The 20,278-nt window shown below is 32.3% G+C and overlaps 2 protein-coding genes across 2 annotated transcripts; both read right to left on the bottom strand.

Moving 5' to 3' along the window:
* Window positions 1–5,700: 5,700 nt before the first annotated feature.
* LOC136975687 (uncharacterized) lies at window positions 5,701–9,590 on the bottom strand. Its single transcript, XM_067270790.1, has 2 exons — window positions 9,431–9,590; window positions 5,701–6,110 (listed from the first exon to the last, which is right to left on the bottom strand). Exons 1-2 carry the CDS (start codon window positions 9,588–9,590, stop codon window positions 5,701–5,703), a joined length of 570 nt encoding a protein of 189 aa, XP_067126891.1.
* Window positions 9,591–10,741: 1,151 nt separating this feature from the next.
* LOC136975648 (proteasome subunit alpha type-6-like) lies at window positions 10,742–19,919 on the bottom strand. Its single transcript, XM_067270743.1, has 7 exons — window positions 19,800–19,919; window positions 14,843–14,937; window positions 14,306–14,387; window positions 14,072–14,227; window positions 13,828–14,000; window positions 10,982–11,076; window positions 10,742–10,834 (listed from the first exon to the last, which is right to left on the bottom strand). Exons 1-7 carry the CDS (start codon window positions 19,873–19,875, stop codon window positions 10,777–10,779), a joined length of 735 nt encoding a protein of 244 aa, XP_067126844.1. The 5' UTR covers window positions 19,876–19,919; the 3' UTR covers window positions 10,742–10,776.
* Between the last annotated feature and the right edge of the window lie 359 nt (window positions 19,920–20,278).

The following is a 20,278-nucleotide window of genomic DNA, read 5'->3' on the forward strand; positions in this document are numbered from 1 at the left end:
ATGCCCAAAGTAACTGTTATGTACCAAGTGATAAATAGGGCATTATGAATAACGACTAAAGTGACCACACAGACTGATAAATATTGACTAATTTGTTAAATTGACCAGACATGAATACATCTACATTTCCATTTCCTTTGGGCAAATGAGTTGTTTTTTTAAATTTCCACTTTTCATGAAGAATTATTTATTTTTCTTGTGAACTATTTCAAAGTGTATTTTAAAAACATGAGATCTTTTAAAAATAATTATTATTAACTGTATTAATTAAATAATACTTTTCGTTAACATTGAAGTATAAATTTCTTAACTAATCACAAAATCAAAACCTGACTTAGTGTCCAGGCTTTCCATGCACCATTTTTAACTCGGGCCACATACAATTCCTTTGACAACATTCTTGGTGAATTCTCTGCCATTATCGCTTTGTACAATACTCGGTGTGCCAAAAATTGTAAAAATGTCTAAAAGAACGGGCTACATCTTTGGCACTTTTGGTTTTTACTGGTTGAATAAATTTAGTTAGATGGTCTTGATACACAAGTATAAATTTATATTGCTCATCAGCTTACAAATGCATATCTATAATTATGATCGACCTGACATCTCGAGTTCATTCATTACATAAAATTGGTTTCACTACCAAGCCTTTCTTAGGAAAATTGTTTTTCTGACTGATTTCACATAAGTTCAATAAATTATGATCATCTCCCTTGTAATATTTTTATATTTCATACTTTCTTTTTCCGTACGGTTTCTACCGCCACGGCCAATAGAAATATGGACATCGTGCAATATCTGAAATATTTCTTCGGTGTGAACATAATATTTAATCACATTACAAGAGACTGAAATAAAATTAAAATGTCATGCAAGAACTATTGGTCACATATATTTAAAATTTTGTACTAAATGCAATACGCAGGGGCAACTCGGATCCGAGTGCTGATTGGTTAGTGTATGTCGGATGATCACTCTTTGAGGTATTGTCGTCACTTTGCTCGACCAGGTGATAGCAGTATTCGTAGTGACTTCATAAATTATGATAAATAACCTGAAATTTCTTAATGCCCAATTTTGTTTGTCATTATGAATAATGCCCATATTAATCACTTGTCCATATCCATAACATACATTTGGCAAATGCGTAGAGAAAGCGGACCGAGGTATGGTAACATACATTGATTACTAGTGGAACAAGTGCTTGGACAAGTTTGGTGATTATGTATCAGGTCAGCCCATAAGTCCATGCGCATTTTTACGACCTTGAGAAAAATCGTGTTAAATTGGATCTCATTCATATAATACTGTTCAGAATTGTGAACATTTCAGTTGTTTATTTTCGTTAAAATGGAAGTAACCGACGAATATAAAAGATATGTTTTATACTTTTTATTTTTAAGTGGTGAGAATGCTACAAATGCAGCCAAAAAAATAAATACTGTACATAATCAAATTGTAATTAGTGCAAGGACTGTGCAGAAGTGGTTTGAAAGATTTAGAAACAATGATTTTAGTGTGGAGGATAAGGCTCGTACTGGAAGATCCGTTGACTTTGATGATGATGCTCTCTCTGCACTAGTTGAAGCAGAACCATCTTTAACAGTTGATGAAATTGCGGAACGTTTAAATTCATCCCACGGAACTGTTCATAGACACCTACAACAAATCGGAAAAGTTTCAAAGCTAGGAAATTGGATACCACATGAACTGTCAATAGCTAACCGACAACAACGTGTAAACATTTGCACGTCTCTTTTATCCCGTATTGCTTTAGAACCTTTTCTTGGTAGGCTGGTTACTGGAGACGAAAAATGGATCCTCTATAATAATGTGACGAGAAAAAGACAATGGATGGATCGCGACAAGCAGCCAAAACCGACTGCAAAAGGTGGGTTGCATCCAAAAAAAATTCTTTTGTCTGTTTGGTGGGATATGTCAGGTGTAATTCACTTTGAGCTGTTAGAACCTAATCAAACAATTACAGCTCAAATGTATTGTGAGCAATTAGAGCGTTTAAATGAAAAATTGAAAAAAAATCGACCGTCATTAGTGAACAGAAAGCAGGATCTCTTGCAGCGTGACAATGCCAGACCACACGCTGCAAAAATAACTGTACAGAAACTTGAAAGCTACAACTGGGAAATTTTACCTCATCCACCATATTTGCCAGATATTGCTCCCAGTGATTATCATCCTTTTTGCAGTTTGCAGAATTTTTTAAAAGGGAAAACTTTTGAGGATGAGAACAATGTAAAAAAGGCTATTTCTGAATATTTTGATTCAAAACTGAAATCATTTTACGAAGACGGGATTAAAAAGCTACCATCAAGATGGCAAGAAATTGTACAAAATAATGGTGAATACATTATAGATTGAAATAAAATTTAATTAAAATTTTTTGCTGCTTTTTTTGTAGATAAAAATAGGCATGAACTTAAGAACACTTTCTATCAGGTCAGTCCATATCTATGAATGCCTGGCCTTAGTTTCACATCTCTACTAACAAAAGCATGTTCAGAAATTCACTTATATTATTGATTTTCCCTTATACATTCATCTTGACTTGTAAATAGTAGACATAACTTTCCCTCGATCAGTCCATTAAATCGCTGTACTTTTTGATCAGTTGTTATTGGGATCTTCAAACAACCCCAAAACTCGCAAAAAAAAATTTGACATTTAATGCTCATTCTTTCCCCAGGTGGTGATGGTATTACATATATCCAAAGTGTCAAGACCTCTGCTTTCCCAACAACTTCTGACACAGTCATCGGTAAGACACTATAAGAAAATGAAATGTCCGACTAAATATCAACAAGGCATACTTAAGCTTCTCTTCTCAAAGTTTCCCAAATTTCATAGAGTCAAGACTAATTCATAATGGTGAACAAACACCAAATACTAGTGTCGTGAACAGGCTTTGATCCTTCTCCATTGAATAATCAGAGTTCAAAATTTCTAAAGCCAAAGTACACTAGAAAATACACTGTTCAGCATAATCATGTTCCCAACCATGTAGAACAAATTGGTGTTACAAATTTCTTTGGAATGAATCAGCATTCCCCAGGATTCACATTATAGACATTTAAGGCCATTCAAAAGTACAATGTATTCTGTTGCTTGTAATTCAATCTGCTTACCATTAGAATTAGTATCTCAAAACATACTTTGAAGAACTACAAGAGACAGTTTTATGTTATACTTATTAACTTTGAGTGGACTTTTTTTAAGCTCTCTCTCCTTGTTAAGAGGCCAATAAACAATGGCATCCAAGCTATCATCCTAACAACAGCATTATGTATTAATCATTTTGTTTCACTTGCAGGGGGATCTAGGGCTTATTGAAGTCCAGTGGGGGCCCATTTTTTGTTAATACAAATAATACTATAAATTATCATTATTATTATATTATTATTAACTACTTTTTACTATATGGAAAGTGCTCATTGCTAATGAAAAAATATTAAAAATTTATGATGGTAATTCAATTTTTGTGGGCCCTTGACACTTAGGGGCTCAGGGCTTAAGCCCTATTAGTCCCTATGTAGATCTGCTCCTGCAGGACAGCAAGTGATGGAAATTCAAACTATCTCAATATACTGGATAAATTACTGTTAATTAGTAAAGCAGACAAAACTAGCACATATAAACTGGAACTATATACTAAACTAACAAAATTTGCACCTAAATGCTAATTCCAGCAGTAAATGAACTTTAATGCTCGAATGTTTTAGGCTGTCTTTTAGAGGCCCTCCTCGGGAAAGTACAAAAAAACAATTCTATCGTTTGAAAATTTCTAACCATCGAATACAGCTGTGTTTCAATTTTTAAATATTTAAACAATGTACCGTATCATACAAAAATCGTTATGTTTACAACAAAAAATTAATTATTTCTAAAATAAAGCTAATTAGTAAAGGCCGGTTTATGGTCTGCAGCAGTGTGGAGTTTCAAGTCATTAGCCATTGCTGTTGTCGACCAGTTTATAGTCAAATTCTGGCCAGTTGTAACGTGACATTGACATCAAACATCAGAGTTAAACATTGTTTAACTTTTGAGTTATGTAGCTTGACCAAAGCCTGTATCTGTAGTTCCACATCTAGTGGAGCATGGCAAACATACAGAACTCCACAAATGTCACTGTACTGTAAACCGACTCCAACAATTCGAAACATAACATTGACATATTTTGAATTGTTTTAGAATATCCTTGAATTAGCAATTGCATAAGTGTAATCAAAATACAACTGACCCATAGACAGCAGCTTAACATCTATGTTAGTAATTATTTATGTCTCCTAAACACTATAAAGTGCAGACACTTAGCAATCTTCATCTTAAGTTTATTTCGGTTGATACATGCACCTGCGTTTTGTGCAAGTTTCCGGCTTCTTAAGGCCCCTCCTCAGCCAACTAAAATGCATAATACATACAAATTAAATATACAATATATAAAACATAAAAACCTTTCTGTACATATATAAAACCTTATTGTTCAAAACGTACCTTGAGATCACGAATTTAAGAGGTTTTCTTTAAAAATCTTTAGGTAGTTTTACACGATAGTATGGGTTTCTCGGCACTTTTCACAACAGAAGCCGATAAAACTAACACAATTCAATAAGGGCCAATTAAATTTCGTGTTAATCAACTAAATTCTTATAGACATTCAAAATGTAGTACCTTCACTGACATCACAGTTCCACATGCCGAACACCTTAAGGCAACTTTTTCAATGACATCTATCTTGCGTAAAGCAATGTGGTAGCACGAATTTTTCCCGGCATTCTTCACAGCAAAAACCGACAGGACCAAAACAGGTAATATTCGATAAGATTTACTGGACATATTGTTATATAAGACGTACCTTTACATGTTCTAGTGTCTTACGCCGTTCATTCTAAGGGAAAATCCCGCGTAACATCTAGTTCTTCGTAGTGTGAAGTAGTATGGGTTCTTAGATACTTTTCACAGTGGAATGGAAATTGCAAGTTTGTTAAGTTGAATCTGCAGACAGTTCATTAATCTAGGAATGTAACATACCTGTTGGTTTTTCATCGTTTTAATTCATAGTAAATTTGTAAACCGTTTACTGGTACCTGTTCGTTTTGTATTCCTTTCTATGGATAAGAAAAGTTTTGTTTCGTTAACGAGCTTCCGTATACTAATTCCCCCTCTCCCATAATATGTTCCGATTTATTGCAGAATCGTACCGATTTCCATATCCCGACGTGGCGAATATGCCATCTCATGACTGATTATTATTAATTAAATTGGAGTTCAATTTTTATTTTTTATAAAAATATCCTTTTTCCCCTTTTTGGCAGTAAATTAAGTTTACAATATTTCTAACCAGTTTTCATTTATTTTCATGCTTAAACTTTTATTTATGCAGTTTTTTGTTTTTGATAATCTCTAAACTTTCTTTAAATTTACGATTATAAGTTCCTTTTTCTTTATGAAGAATTTTTACATTATTTTTATTTATGTTACAGTTATTTAATGTACAATGGTCATAGAAAGTAGAGTTGATTCTGTAATATTTAAGATCTGCAATGTATTCCTTTAGTCTGACTTTCATTTTTCACTTAGTTTTGCCTACGTAATATTTCTCATTACTGCAAGTACAAGGGATCTGGTATACGATATTTTTAGTTTCAGATACTGCCTGGTGGTCTTTTGAGGGATCGAGACGTGTTAATCTAGAGGATATTCTTTCGTTATACTGTTTATATGCTTGTTGATGTCTTCTATTGTAATTTCTGTTTTGTTACACATTATCAGAACGTCGTCTACGTATCTCCTGTAGAACTTTATCCCTGGTATTTTACTAATTATTTCATCTATTTCAATCGTGATCAATTCTGCCAATTTTGGTCCTATTACAGAGCCCATACTTATTCCTTCTTGTTGTGTGTAATAATTTCCATCAATCTCAAAATAGTTACTCCTATAGGTAAAGTCAATTAAGTCCAATATTTCTTCATCCACTTTTAGTTGCTGTAATTTATTCTCTATTATTTCCCATGTCACTGATGGATACATATCCACAATGTCTAAGCTTGCTACTCTAAACGTTTCTTCTATACCAATTTTATTTAATTCTTCTATAAGTTCATCAGTATTTTTAATTGAGAATTGGGAATTTTGATATTGAGTTGTTGTTTCAAGAATTTCTCTAAGTTGTATAGCGTAGAATATTTAAAGTCAACTATTGGCCTAACTTTGTCCCCTATTTTGTGGGTTTTGAGTTGTATGTTTAACTTTGGTGTACGTTTGTTTTCTTCATTTAAAACGAACCATTTTTTGGTTTTATTGATTTTGTCTAGTTGTTGTAATTTAGTAATACATTTTTTAAGTTCAGCATATATAACTTCTTTAGGATTAATGGGTAATTTATGAAACTTTGTGTTATTTACTATTTCTTGTTTTTTCTGTAAATAAGGTTTTATATATGCACAGAAAGATTTTTATGTTTTATATAATGTATATTTAATTTCTATGTATTATGTATTTTAGTTGGCCGAAGATTGCCAAGTGTCCGAGTGTCTGCACTTTATAGTGTTTAGGAGACGACAATAATTACCGTGTCGGTAATTATTGTTGTCAAATGCATTAAAAAAAGTAATTATTTAGTTTTAATAGCCCAATAAAGGAATATGTCTATTTGTTTGATATTTTAAACATAATCTTTCTGCAAAATACACAATTTATCAACTCAAAATAAATTATAACTACTACTACTACTACTACATAATTACAAGTGTGAATAAAAGCATGAAATGGCGGAGTTTTCATGGTGTTCATGGTCTTGGGAAATGGTTCCCAAACTTAGTATGCCCACGGACACCTTCTCGTAGCAAAAACCTGACTGTGAACCCCAAAGTGAAATAACTACACAACTACATAATAGCAAAATTACAAATTTAACCTTGATGTCTTGAATGTTAAATGGTGATATCAAAATGTTTTATTTATATTCTATTTTTACATTTAAAGTAATATTTATTGAAATGACTAGCTAAAGCATGCCTGTTTTTGAAAAACAAGTACAATATACTGAAAACAAAATATGTTATTTCTAATTGGGTTATAAATTACATTACAAAGATATAAAAATAATAATTTTTTTATTTTATCTATTGACTTTTCATAGAAAAACATTTTTTGATCAAAATAAATGAATTATTTATATATTTTTAGTCATTAAATAGTTTTTATAATTATGAAAAACGACCAATAATTCTCACTGTTTTTGAAAGAAAAATTAAATAAATGTATAAAATACTATAAACAAACAAAATAAATTCTAAAATGTTTGCAATAAATGAAGCACAGCCCATTTTCAAAATGGGCAAGCTTTATCTAGTAATCCCACAGTGCAATGCTTGTCTTGGATTTTATATATACAGTAGACTCCCCTATAACATGGGTTCGTATAACATGGCGAAAAAATTGTGATCATATTCATATAACACGGCAAAATGTCGTCACCAACTCATGTCGTGACAGGATTGGCTGAATCTGGACCAATAGCGGATATTGTACAAACTGTTGAGTTTAAACGAGCACTGGACCTACTAAAAAACATTTATTATTCATCGGCCTTAAAAATTATATTTTTATTAATGATGTCTCCAAAGTTAAGTTATTTTTCTGCGGAAAATTCACTGATCAGGAAATGCGTCTGCCATTTGATGAGCCGCTCCGCAACGAAAACAAGCTTAAGCAATGGCATCATCGAACGGTGCACAGTTGGTAAGTAATCCTACAATTTTTAGTTTATTTATACGTGATTTGGAAATGTTAAGTCAAATTAGTCTAGAATCAATTAATTTTATGGAAGAAAACCTTTCAATCAGCCCCCGTAGCCCCTAAACTGCACACGTGTTGGGCTGTGATTGGCTCATACAACATGGATTCATATAACACAGAACTTATCTACCATGTTATAGGGGGGTCTACTGTATTACATGAGGCCATACATCTTGGCAGCCATTAAGATACTGCTAGTTGTTTAGGTGTCTAATTTTTAGTTTTTCATTGTATTATGAAACCAGTTCGGGTATAATGTGCAGTGGTTGGCTACCATAATAACCAGATACTTCTTCATACGTGGTTTAAAGCTGTATGCGATACATGCGAAAACATAATGCATCAAGATTTTCCTTGTATTCAACCAGGATTTGTTATCTTAATTTTACTTGAAACTTTTCAGTTTTAAGATATTTCACCACTATGCAAGTAGCGTGCTTTTTTTCTTTACATTAGAAAAAATTTAACTTGTGTAAAAAAACAACCTAAAATTCTCTATAATTTAAAATATAAAACATATCAATGACTAACAAAGTGGTCATTAGGAAGAAATTAGTTCTGCTGTTCTTGCACTATCTTAATGGTGACGTGACAGTGGCAGTACAGTATGGAAAAATACATGAACATTCTCTGGAAACTTATATTTTATTCAGGACATAAATAAATTGGTAGTCATTTTTATTTCTATTTTCAACTTTCATAATGAAAATGGGTTGCAATCATTTTACTTTTTATTACACCTTTTGCAGACCCCCTGACATTGTCCACGAACCGCTAAATTCATTTTAATTTGGCATGGACCCCAGGTGTCCATAGGAACCTCTTTGGGCGACATTGGTCTAGTAGTTTGAATCGTATTATATTGTAAGAATAAAGCAAACAAAGCATTACTAGACTGAATGCAAACTCTCATCTTTGTACATTTGGTAATGAGTTAGCGCTTTCTTGAACAAAGTAAAACATGAATACATGATGAACAAGTTTTGAGGGGTGGTTCTTAGCCTTTCTGAGCTAGTGGCTGACTAAGGTCACATCATAATGTTGAAGATCTACATGTTTTCATAGAAAAATTTAGTATCTATTTTCCATATTGTGACCAAAATTTATCAAGATTTTGTCCCAGATCTCCCAATTAGACTTTCAGGCTAAATGACTTTGAGGATGATAATGGAATTTGAGCTTTGAGTTTCTTTATCGTCAAACTTCTAAGACTTAACACAATACATCTTTAATTAAATATTTTACTAATGAGTAATTTTAAGATGTCACACTACTAAATAGAAAATACACGAACAGTTTTGGTTCCTCTAATATTTTAAAACATGCACACTTAAATGATATGCATGTAACATTTGAAATATAAAGCAGCTATCGTCAAACATTTCATTTAATGCCAATAGGACTACAGGGTGCGGCGCCAAAATCCGGACAAATTATACATTTTTTTCAAACGTATTTCTTATTGAAAAAACGAAAAGGTTTACAAATTTTTTAAAATCACATTGATTGCAATGTCATACAGAATACATTTATTCAATATAGCCCCCTCCTGCTTGAATGACAGCCTCTATTCTCGGTCTGAGTCATGCGTGTGCGCGCTTTAATGTCTCACGGTTGATATTGGTGAATGCCGCATCAATAGCGGCTCTCAACGATGTGATATTTGCATGTCTGGTCTTGTTTGTGACCCTTTCAACTACGCTCCATACGTAGAAGTCCAGAGGATTTAAATCTGGGCTGTTGGGAGGCCAGAATTCTTTTGACCAAAACATGTCGACGTTATCTGACAATCAATTTTGCACCAAATGACTTGTGTGGGCGGGCACACCATCCTGCCGGAAAACATACGGCTTTCCAGATGACACAGTTTCCATCCATGGCTTCACTACATTTGACAGAGCATGCAAATAAACATCTTTTGTGACATTTTCCCCTTTGTTAAAGAAATACGGTGGCATGACATCACCCTCACTGGACACAACACCTAGCACATGAACATTTGCCGGAAATTTCGTTTTTGCAATAACAGGGACATCATCTAGGTCGTGGGCAAGCCATCGGTCATTTCTTCAATTGATTTTCGCATCAACAGTAAAAATTTTCTCGTCAGAAAAAAATCTGAGTCGTCCGGCAGCATTGTTTTTTAAGGAACACAAAAGCAGGTTACAGCATTCAACTCGCTTTGTCCTGGCAGCTTCAGAAAGCATCTGTCTCACTTTAATTGTGTAAGACTTGTAGCGGAGGTCCTCCTCAATGATTCTACGCATAGTTTTCTCGCTCACACCAACAACCAACGACAATTTTCGGATCGACTGACCTGGATCCTCAAAAATCAGCTCCTGAGCCCGTTGAATGATTTCAGGGGTTCTGACAATGCACTCCTTCGAGTGAATTTTCCTTGCCGGTGTTGCAAAACCTTCATTTGACTTCTCTGACTGATTGTATTTTGCAACGACATCATAAACAGTCGACCTCGGGTATCCGAAGAACTGAATAATTTCTGTCGCCGAGCGCCCAGCGCGAATTCATCGATAATCGCGGCTCTTCAATTATACTCAGCACTTTGTTTCAACATGGCGACTGTTTCACGGTTAAAATGGTTTAATACACATGTCAAGCTATTTGAACGCCAAACACGACATCTACCGGTGGTACAGAATGGCGGGAATTTGAAATTGAATTTTGTCTGGATTTTGGCGCCGCACCCAAATAATTTTATATACTAGATGCATCATTATCAAATAATTTAATTTAATTGTGTGTGTATCTACAGTTGATGTAAATCTATTATTAATAAAACGGTATTTAGTAAAAGAGTTGTTCGACCATTTTAAAAATTCTAAATGAATTTTATTTAATAATTTTGAATAAAGAAAAGTATCGGTGTATAAGTGAAAAGCAAATTAAACAAGTAGAAAAACTGTTATCATGGTAAACATTTTACTGTTAAAAGACATTCTAATCCCTTTCCGAAATTGCTACCAAGTGGGCTTCTATCTCTGGTTCCGTCAGGGTCCTAGATAGATAAAAACACATTTAAATTTTACATGTGTACAGCTAAAAATTTTCCAATATTTAATAACATTAATTTGTTTCCCTTTGATGTAAAGTATACAATTTATGATAACAAATATACAAAGTAACTACAATAATAAAATCTTACCTAAATTTAGGATTATCTTTAGAAACCACCCCGACTTCGATTTCCGACGACTTGAAATCGGCAGATAAAACTGTAGAAAGAGCAGTGATGGCCAGCTGCAAAATATAATAACTTGTAAATGTTTCCTAAGAATAAGATTTTTAATTATTATACTTTATCATACGTTCTATTCTGATAAATAACTTATTCAGACGCATATAATTTGAGGATGATTGCTATTCTCCACTGTTGTGTTTCACGATACCTTGTTACTAGCAATTGTGTCTACAGCAAAAACAATAGACAAATCAATCAAATCTTCCTTTTCTTCAGATGTTAGAGACTTGACTGCCATTAAAGACAGGGATAAACTGTAACAAATTGAGGGACAGTGACATACAAACATAATTTGGTCCATCTGAAGAAAGATTAAATCAATTGGTCTATTGTTTTCAGAATGCATATATCTATATATTGCTACTATTGTTCTTTCGTCAATCAGCAAAATGAAAAAATTGAGAGACTTAATTGATATAACCGAATACGTTCTGACGTAAAGGCCATCTAATAAGTTTACTGTTATAGTCCTAAAATGAAATATCAATCCTTCTAATATCAAAAACAAGTCTTTGAATGGAAGACCAGGAATGTCAAGTTCTTTTGTTGAAGATGTGTGCTACTTATTACCATTATGTATTCTTCTGGGCAGGGATTCTCAAATAAATTGTAAAGAAAATTTGTATCACTACCAGGTCAATTCTATAAGTTAGGAAGCAAAATATAATTTTAGACTGGAAGTTTACCCATGGTAAATTGCAAATGCTATTGTAAGAGATTATTACTGTTTCCACATGGTATAACCACAAGTCACCTTCACAGCCATGTGAGCCTCAGAAAAATGTCTTCAAAGAACCTACTCTAGGCCAAGTATTATTACTGGGAGATTAGAAAGAAATGATCAGATCTCATACTACACTAGAATTGTGTCCTTGCCAAATCACAAATCTGAATAAACAATGTAAGAAATTTGATAGTTTATTTCTGTAATTAGAATCCGAAGATGTTTTATTAACTTTGCAAAAAATGTTTTATGTTTAAGATGCAATTTATACACAATGATTTAGTTTCTTAAGTTGAATTAATGCAGTTATTGGTTACAACAGTAATTGTAAAACTGTCTAAATTCAATATCTGTCTCTTTGTATCTTGGAAACTATTGGAAAGCACTTCAATATCTTTGTATGTCACAGTTTTTTGACTTGCAAATGTACAGTGTAGCCAAAATATTGCTTTTCAAATGAGAAAAGAGAACATATTGCAAATGAAAGATATTGTAAATGACTTGAATGACATTCAATGCAGTCTATGTGACAGTTAAGACTAGTGTTGATATGGACTGTTGTACATCACAATGCTCAAGTTCAATGTTGTCAGCACACTCAAATACAGTACATGATGCAGATTTCATGTGTCGCATGTGGAATGTTGTGAAGAACAGTACCAAGTTGTTATTGCATCTGAAACAATAAGAACAGTGTGATTACACCTCATTTGGCAAGAGGCCACACTATTTTCTTGAATTCCTTTGTGCAATAAGGAAGTTGACATTTTATTTTGATATAATTTAATACGGCAGATTCCCCATTTTTATAATTTCTATTTATTATTATTAGATTAGTCATTTTTACCATAAGCTTCAACAAAAATTGTTCCTGGAAATACAGTATGAAATAAATGATCTCTAGAATCATGCAATATGGTGACACTCTTCATATAAGCCATCAAAGAGGAAGGTACAAAGTAAACAATCATAAAAAAGGCCTAATGTAATTTTACATTTACTGTTTTATTGTTATTTATGCAGTCAAATCATTTTCTGCTTTTTTAAATATATATTTACTATTTATAAAAATTTGTTATTTAAAGTTTGTACTAAATGATACTTGTCCACTTTAAAAACTAATTTTGTTTTAGAGTAAATCAAATGGCAATCACACAGCAAACTCATGTAATTAACAAGCTTTTCTAATAATTTCATAAAAGAGGGGTTTAAAGTCATTATCAATTACTGAATTACTAACACAGCTTCATTTTAAAAAATTCTGTAGATATTAATAATATTTTTAAAGACCTGTTAATATAGGGCAATTCAACAAGAGTTGCAGGATTTACTTTGTTAATAAAAACTTCATTTTATCTCAAAATTCAATTTTCATTAAACCAATATAATTTTGAGGGATGGAAAATTAGAAGTGGAAGACAATATCTGCACAAGTGGCCACCTCTACTTTCCTTGCAAACTGTTAATCTTTTGGTGACATTTTCACGGCATTATTCAAAATACTGAGCACTATTTTGCCTATGACTCATTGTATGTTTTCCTTTAGATGTTCCATAGTTTCCAGGTTGTCAGCTTACACTTCCTCTTTCAGAGAGCCCCAAAGGAAGAAGTCCAACAGTGTCAAATCACAAGATCTGATTGAGATAATGCAACCCAGAAATTTCCCATGCAGTAACTGCAAACTTTCATGAGCTGTGTGACATGTACAGTACCATCCTGTTAGAACCACATGTCATTCATGAGATATCGTTGAGTTCTAGTTCCAAAAAGTTGGCAATTATGTCACAACATTATTCACCATTCTCTGTGATTGCATTTTAGCCTTGTTTACTTTCATAAAAACACTGCACAATACACATGCATTGTCCCGTCTTGAATTTTCCAACCAACAGAACACAACTGTTTGTATAAAGTGGCTCTGCAGACCCCAAGCAAAAATGTCACCAAATTCAAATCTTGCAACTCTTATTGAGTCACCCTGTATTATATTAATATAACTGATTTAACAATAAATATAAATCCTTACCTGAATGGCTTCATCATGATTATAATTTATTCTTTTCTTATATTTCTTTTCTAAATAACTATTTGCTTCTGCCTGTTTAACACCTACGCTAGTGGCTCGATAACCACAGTAGTAACCGGCTGGATCTGCCTTGTAGAGTTGAGGTTCTCCATCATAGGCAATCATCATTATGCCTACAAACATTAATATTTTACTACCAATTCCATTGAATTTTGTTAAAGTGAATCATTAAATTTAAACTTACTACATCCTAGAGGTCTCATCTCTGCATTCTGCGTGTAAACCTGTGAAATGTCGGCAATTTTCTTGCACAGGACATCTATGGGAATGTCACATCCATATTTATATTTCCAATTAGCTGCTTCGTAACGTGCTCTATGAACCTGAGACTGTCCATCAGCTATGAAGAGAATGTGGCACCATTTGAAAATTCAATTATTTTCTAACATAAATATATATTTATTTCTTTAATACCAACCTACTAAACCAGTCATTACACAGCCAATATTATCTGTCAGTTTATACATATGAGTTACACTCAATGGATTAAGTAGCTTATCCTAAAAATATATTTGTAACAATTAACTCCATTTAGAATTATCAAAATAACAATTTGGCAATGGCAATTTAAATCTGTCAGTGTATTAATCATCTTTATGTACAAAATTCAGTTTAATATATAACAGTTTTCATTTATTTATTCTTCAAAAAAGACAGAACCAGCACTATGACCTGATGCAACAATTTTATTTGTTTTCCAATGATGATATGTATCTTTACATATATCATCATATGCATATCATCATTGGAAAAACTAAAGTTGTTGCATCAGGTCATACCTTGGTTATGTCTTCTTTAGAAAAATAAATAAAGACTATTAACAGCATAGTTCTCTAAATTTAAAATATAATAGAATTCAAGTATAAAAACAAACAACAATCTAAATTTTCAGTTAACAATTATATATTAATATCATCAAATGTATATTATAATGGGAAAACACAGTAAAACATACAGGAACTTTCTTCTGGGTGACCAGAACTGCTGTATCTTCACCTTTAAGACCAATAGAAGTCAATCCACCTTGATTGATAGCCTTGAATGCATACTCTAAAACATAAAATTTATTTGTACTTACTTTTATTGAGAAATATATAAATTAAATATTGAATTCTATAATAGATGATTGTAAATAACCTAGTTTCTTTTATTTCTTATAAAATAAATAATAAGAAGTTAAAGAAATCAGTTAATTATTCTATAAATATTTTTATATCAATTTTGATTCCACCTTCACACACAATTCTAACACTGAATACTTTTAGAACAACTTTAAAAAATATAAAATACAGTAATAAAATAGTACATTTACTTCTCTACCAAAAATTATTTCTTTGGTCCTTTCTAAATACAATACATCAATACTATGATATATCATATTAAGAGGATAAAAAAAATTAGTTGAGTGTCTCCTGTAAATACCATGAGAAATTTAGAATATTAGACTACTGTGTAAATAGGAACAGTAATACAGTAGAGAGTCGTTAATTGGAACACTGGTAATCAGAATTGCCGGTAATCGGCACGATTTTCAGTTGGACTGTGTCGTGCTGAATCGAACGTTTTTGATACTAAATTTACTTCTAAAGTATAATTTTCATGTTTTTATATTCTTCAATATATTTATTTTGTTTGTACAAAATGCAGAAATAATTTTTAACAATACGATAGCCTCGATTATTATTATAAAAATTTTTGTTAGGCTTAAAATCGACGAAAATTCAACACGAAGCGACACGCAACGGAAAAAAATTTGAACATCGGACAGGTTAATGTAATTTTTCATACATAATGGGTAATCAGAACAACCCCAGTCCCCAATTGATTCCGATTTTCGACTCTCTACTGTACAATAATTCACTCTTCAGCTATTCCACCAACTGTTATGTTTGTATAAAACAAATAAACTCTCCAAAAATTAAAGAAGCTTTTCACTAATTCAGCAATTGTAAAACCATTCTACATTGTTAAGTATTACAGATAATTATTAATCTGTCCCATAATTTAATTACAACTTTACAAAATGTCTAACACCTAAGTAGATGCCAATTTCCCATAGAAAGTTGTTCCAGGAAGCATCCCACCTTGGGGATTAACCATGTTGCATTGCATTATCTGATCAATCTTATATTGCATTATCATATCATTGATTTAATCCTTTGTAAATGAAAATCATATTCAATTAATTTGTGCTAAGAAGAAAATCGAGATTTTATCTTGTATTTAAACATTTTTTTCCTTCTTTAGTGAATTGTTGTTTATTAAAAATAATCATTAATTAGTGTTAAATCTCAAAGACTGATTTAAGTTACTCGGATATCTTTATCAACATGGTGGGTTATACTTTCATCATTTTGTTCTTTTTAGTTTTTGAGTTTTTCTTCCATTCTCATAAAAACTAAGAAACCCTACAATATAGATAAGAGATGGGGAAACCAGAGAAAGTGGAACAGGATTCAATATATCCAAGATGGATAGTTCGGATTCAATACATCAGTTGTTCTCTGGATAGACTATCTGAATCTAATAAAGTGAAAGAATAAATTTACTGCTTTGATCTTTGTCTATGTTTCTTGCTTGAGAGCTCAGATTCTGCTTTGGCAAAAATATATATTTGTCATGTGCTAACACAGATTATCATTTGAAAGAATGTATTGAAGCCATTATGGCACACGTTGTTATACTGAAATTTATTAATGCTGTCTCTCCACTTAGTGCAATTTTGAGGTGATTCAATTGTCTTTGTCACTGCTCATGCAAAGAAAAACCACCTTCCAGTACTTTGGCAAAAAGAGTACTGGGATACTTTTGCCTAGCGAATCTGTCACAGCCAGTCAACATGCAGCATCCATAATTCCAAGCATATTTGTAGCATCATATTTTTATCCATCATCCTTGGCACTATATACAGCGTAATGTGGAAATTTCGAGAAAGTGCAGAAAAATAGCAAATATTAGATTTCAAAAAATTAAATTTAAAAATATAAAACTTTATTTTAAGTTGAAAGTTTCGCTGCTATTTAAAAAAAATGTCCATAATTTATTGGAAATTGTTTTCCATTTCGCATCAAGTGTGTAGGCATAGGCAGCGATTGTATCACTCTGAATCATCAGATGACAGTGACGCAATCATGATAAGTGGAGAGCCAGCATAAAATATACACAAGTTAACAAAATACAAGGCAATAATAATGGCTTCTATAAGTAAAACAATAATCTATGTATGAGTGGTAAATTATGCAAATTAAAATTTTGACCCTTGCTTTCAGTTCACTCCTATTGTCCATACCAAATATAGAAACCTTGTTGCAATGGAGTTGAACCACATTATCAAGTTTTGTGGGAAAATATCTGCAATATAATAGATATTGCAGTTTGATGCAATTGCAACTCAGGAGATGTATAGTTGTGATCTAACCTAACCCACACACATATATAGAAAGGGTAGCCAAACATTGTCCAGATAGGAGCCTGTAATAAATATGTAAGTGCTGCATCCTCTATTGGAACAGTATTTTATTTTATATATTGTTAAAATACTTTAGTTTTCACTGTTACTATAGTCTGTCTATGGAAATAATCAACTTGAGAGCAATGTCATGCATGATGTCACTTCAGTTAAACCAATCAGCACATTCCCTAATGATGTCAGCACTTTTCACTTAATGTCTGGCAATATGTGAATTTTATTTTATTTTCTCTCACTACATGGCAGAATGACTTTTATGTTAATATTTTATAGCATTCATTAACTGGAAAAAATCATGCATTAAACTACTACTATAGCAAACTTCCTCATATTTCAATACCAGAACACAAAGGTTCCAGAATACTGTTTATAATGGTGGTGACGTGTTTAACAAATGAGAAAGAAACTGGAAGTAACTTCCCACAACTAAGCAATCGGCAGCTTACACTCATTGGTTAATACCCAAGTTAATTCTTTCCATAGACAGACTATAGTAAACATTCTTTTAACTGCTACTTTACAAATGTAGGTTCTTTTTGGTTAACAGGACACCAGAAGACAATTGCAAAAGACTATCGTGGTTAACAATTTAGACCATGTGACCATCCAGCTTCAAGTAGCCCAGTTGACTGTTCACAAAGTACTTGATATTATATAGTTTTAGGGAGGCGTGGGGCTTGCTCCCACCCAGATGCCTCGGTGCTCGCTATCGCTTGCATTGAGGCACATGTCTATATGCAAAGCACATAGAATAGACAGTACTGATACATGTTAAAAACTGACCTTTGGAGAAGAATATCTTGTGAAAGGTTAACAATTCTAGGGGTGATGTAAAACTCCTCATTCAGAGCTCAAATCTTACCTGTTTCCGCACATATCAGCTGGCATCCCATTCACCAAAAAGTACTCAAATGTATCATTAGCTTTCAGTTGCCTGTTCAGGTTGAGAGTTACATTTACAATTTGTGTTTATATCACACTACATAATAGTCAGAAAACTTACTGCATGTTTAAATATTTAATAGTATGTACTAAGTTTGTAAAAAGAAATTGTACAGGTACACAGAAGCTGCAATAAGGATCTAGAAGTTCGTAACCTACGGTTTGACCAGTGTAGATATGTAGTATTATGTTGAGTGTATTCCCCTAAAATTTGAAATTCCCTGCGGCATGGTCAATTGAAGGGGTGACTAGAAGGGGAAGTCACGCTTCAATTTGACAGGATTCTTCACGATACCATGACAGAATTTTCGGTCAGAGTAAAGCAAAAGGTATCCAGCTAAAAAAAGGTCTTAAACTTAATATTAATGAACAGACATCTCTAGATGTAATTTGACACGCTGAATCAATTGGTATTAAAAAAAATTACTTACGATCAACTGTTTAAAACTTACAAATAATTTTTTTATTTCCGGCTATTTGTTCGCTTCGTTTCAGAACAATTTTATTAAGAAACACGCAGGCACTCATCGATATTAACATCTACGAGAGAAAGCGAGTTAAGTTTAAGTTTATGACGTTTTTCTAGCTGGATACCTTTTGCTTTACTCTAATTGAATTCTCCTGTATCATGATCTACAAATAACATATTCAATTCAGATTGCTGGTAGAGATCAAGTGATAAAATGGCCCAAATCTCAAATTTTAAGTCCGGATTATTTAAAGTTGGAGCCTGCAAAACTTAAAGAAAAGACATAAAAAATCTGAACTTTGTATAATTTATACCAATTTAACAAATCAAACTTAAAATTGTATTAATTCATTAGCACAAATTACCGAGTTCTTCAATTCTTTTATGGTTTTCCTTCAGCTAAATCCTTTCAGATTTATCAATCATTTTCAGGAAAGATAGGCATTTAAGCTTATGAAAATGCCTTTTACTTATAGCTGAGAAAATTTGACAGCCTACCAACAGCTTGGAAATTCGTAGTTAAGAAATGTATCACGAACTCATAGGCTTGTCTTAGCTTGTTTTGGCAGCATTCCTCGATATTCTGCCATTCTTTTTAAAAGTATCACCAGTGGAATCATTTTTATTTTCATTTTTTATTTTTCATCTCTTACTTCTTATTCCCACTATAACGATTTTATTGTATATTTTTTTATTTATATTATCATATTCTTTCTTTTTTGTTTTTATTTATTTATTTATATTACCATGTTCTTCCTTTTTGTCCGTTACTAATGTTTTAAATTTTTTCGAACAATTGTATTCTTTTAATGGAACGATAATGTTCTTTTTTTTCGAAAGTTAAAACCTGAGGATGGCTTATTGAGTAAGCCGAAAACGTTAGTTTTTCTCAATAAAAATTTTCTCAGCTATAAGTAAAAGGTGTTATTTTGTGAATTAGACTAATTATTGGCTGAGCTAGTATCTGCTTTATCTTATGAAAATGGCAGAAATTAAAGCTTATTTTATAAATTAGAAATTAAGCTTTCTTACCGACTTGATACAGTCGTCCTTCTGGTGAAAATATAGTTATATGACGATCAAACCCTGCACTAGTACCTCTCGCCATCTTGTTTTCGACAGACGAACAAGCACAGTCATTTCATACACCCTCTAGCGGATGAAATATTTTAAAATAATAAATCTTTTAATACAGTATAATATTTATAATTAAGACATTAGTTTTAATAATATTTTATTATACATTTTTAATTACAAAATATTTATAGAATTATAAGCATTTATTTTTACAAATGCAGTACTTCTTTTCTTTGAAAGTACAGATAAATATCTGGCTCATATAACCCCAGACATTATATTAATAATGAAGAAGTGTGAATTATTTTAGCCTTCCATTGCTGTTTATCACAAATTGTCAAGTGGGAAAATCGATACTGAATGGGCTATCGAGATTTCACGGTGGCTTATATTTTTTGCAGAATCCTAAAGAATAATTATGATAAATTTTAATG

Source organism: Centruroides vittatus, unplaced genomic scaffold, assembly GCF_030686945.1.
Source record: "Centruroides vittatus isolate TY-2023 unplaced genomic scaffold, ASM3068694v2 contig_109, whole genome shotgun sequence".
Taxonomy (NCBI): domain Eukaryota; kingdom Metazoa; phylum Arthropoda; class Arachnida; order Scorpiones; family Buthidae; genus Centruroides; species Centruroides vittatus.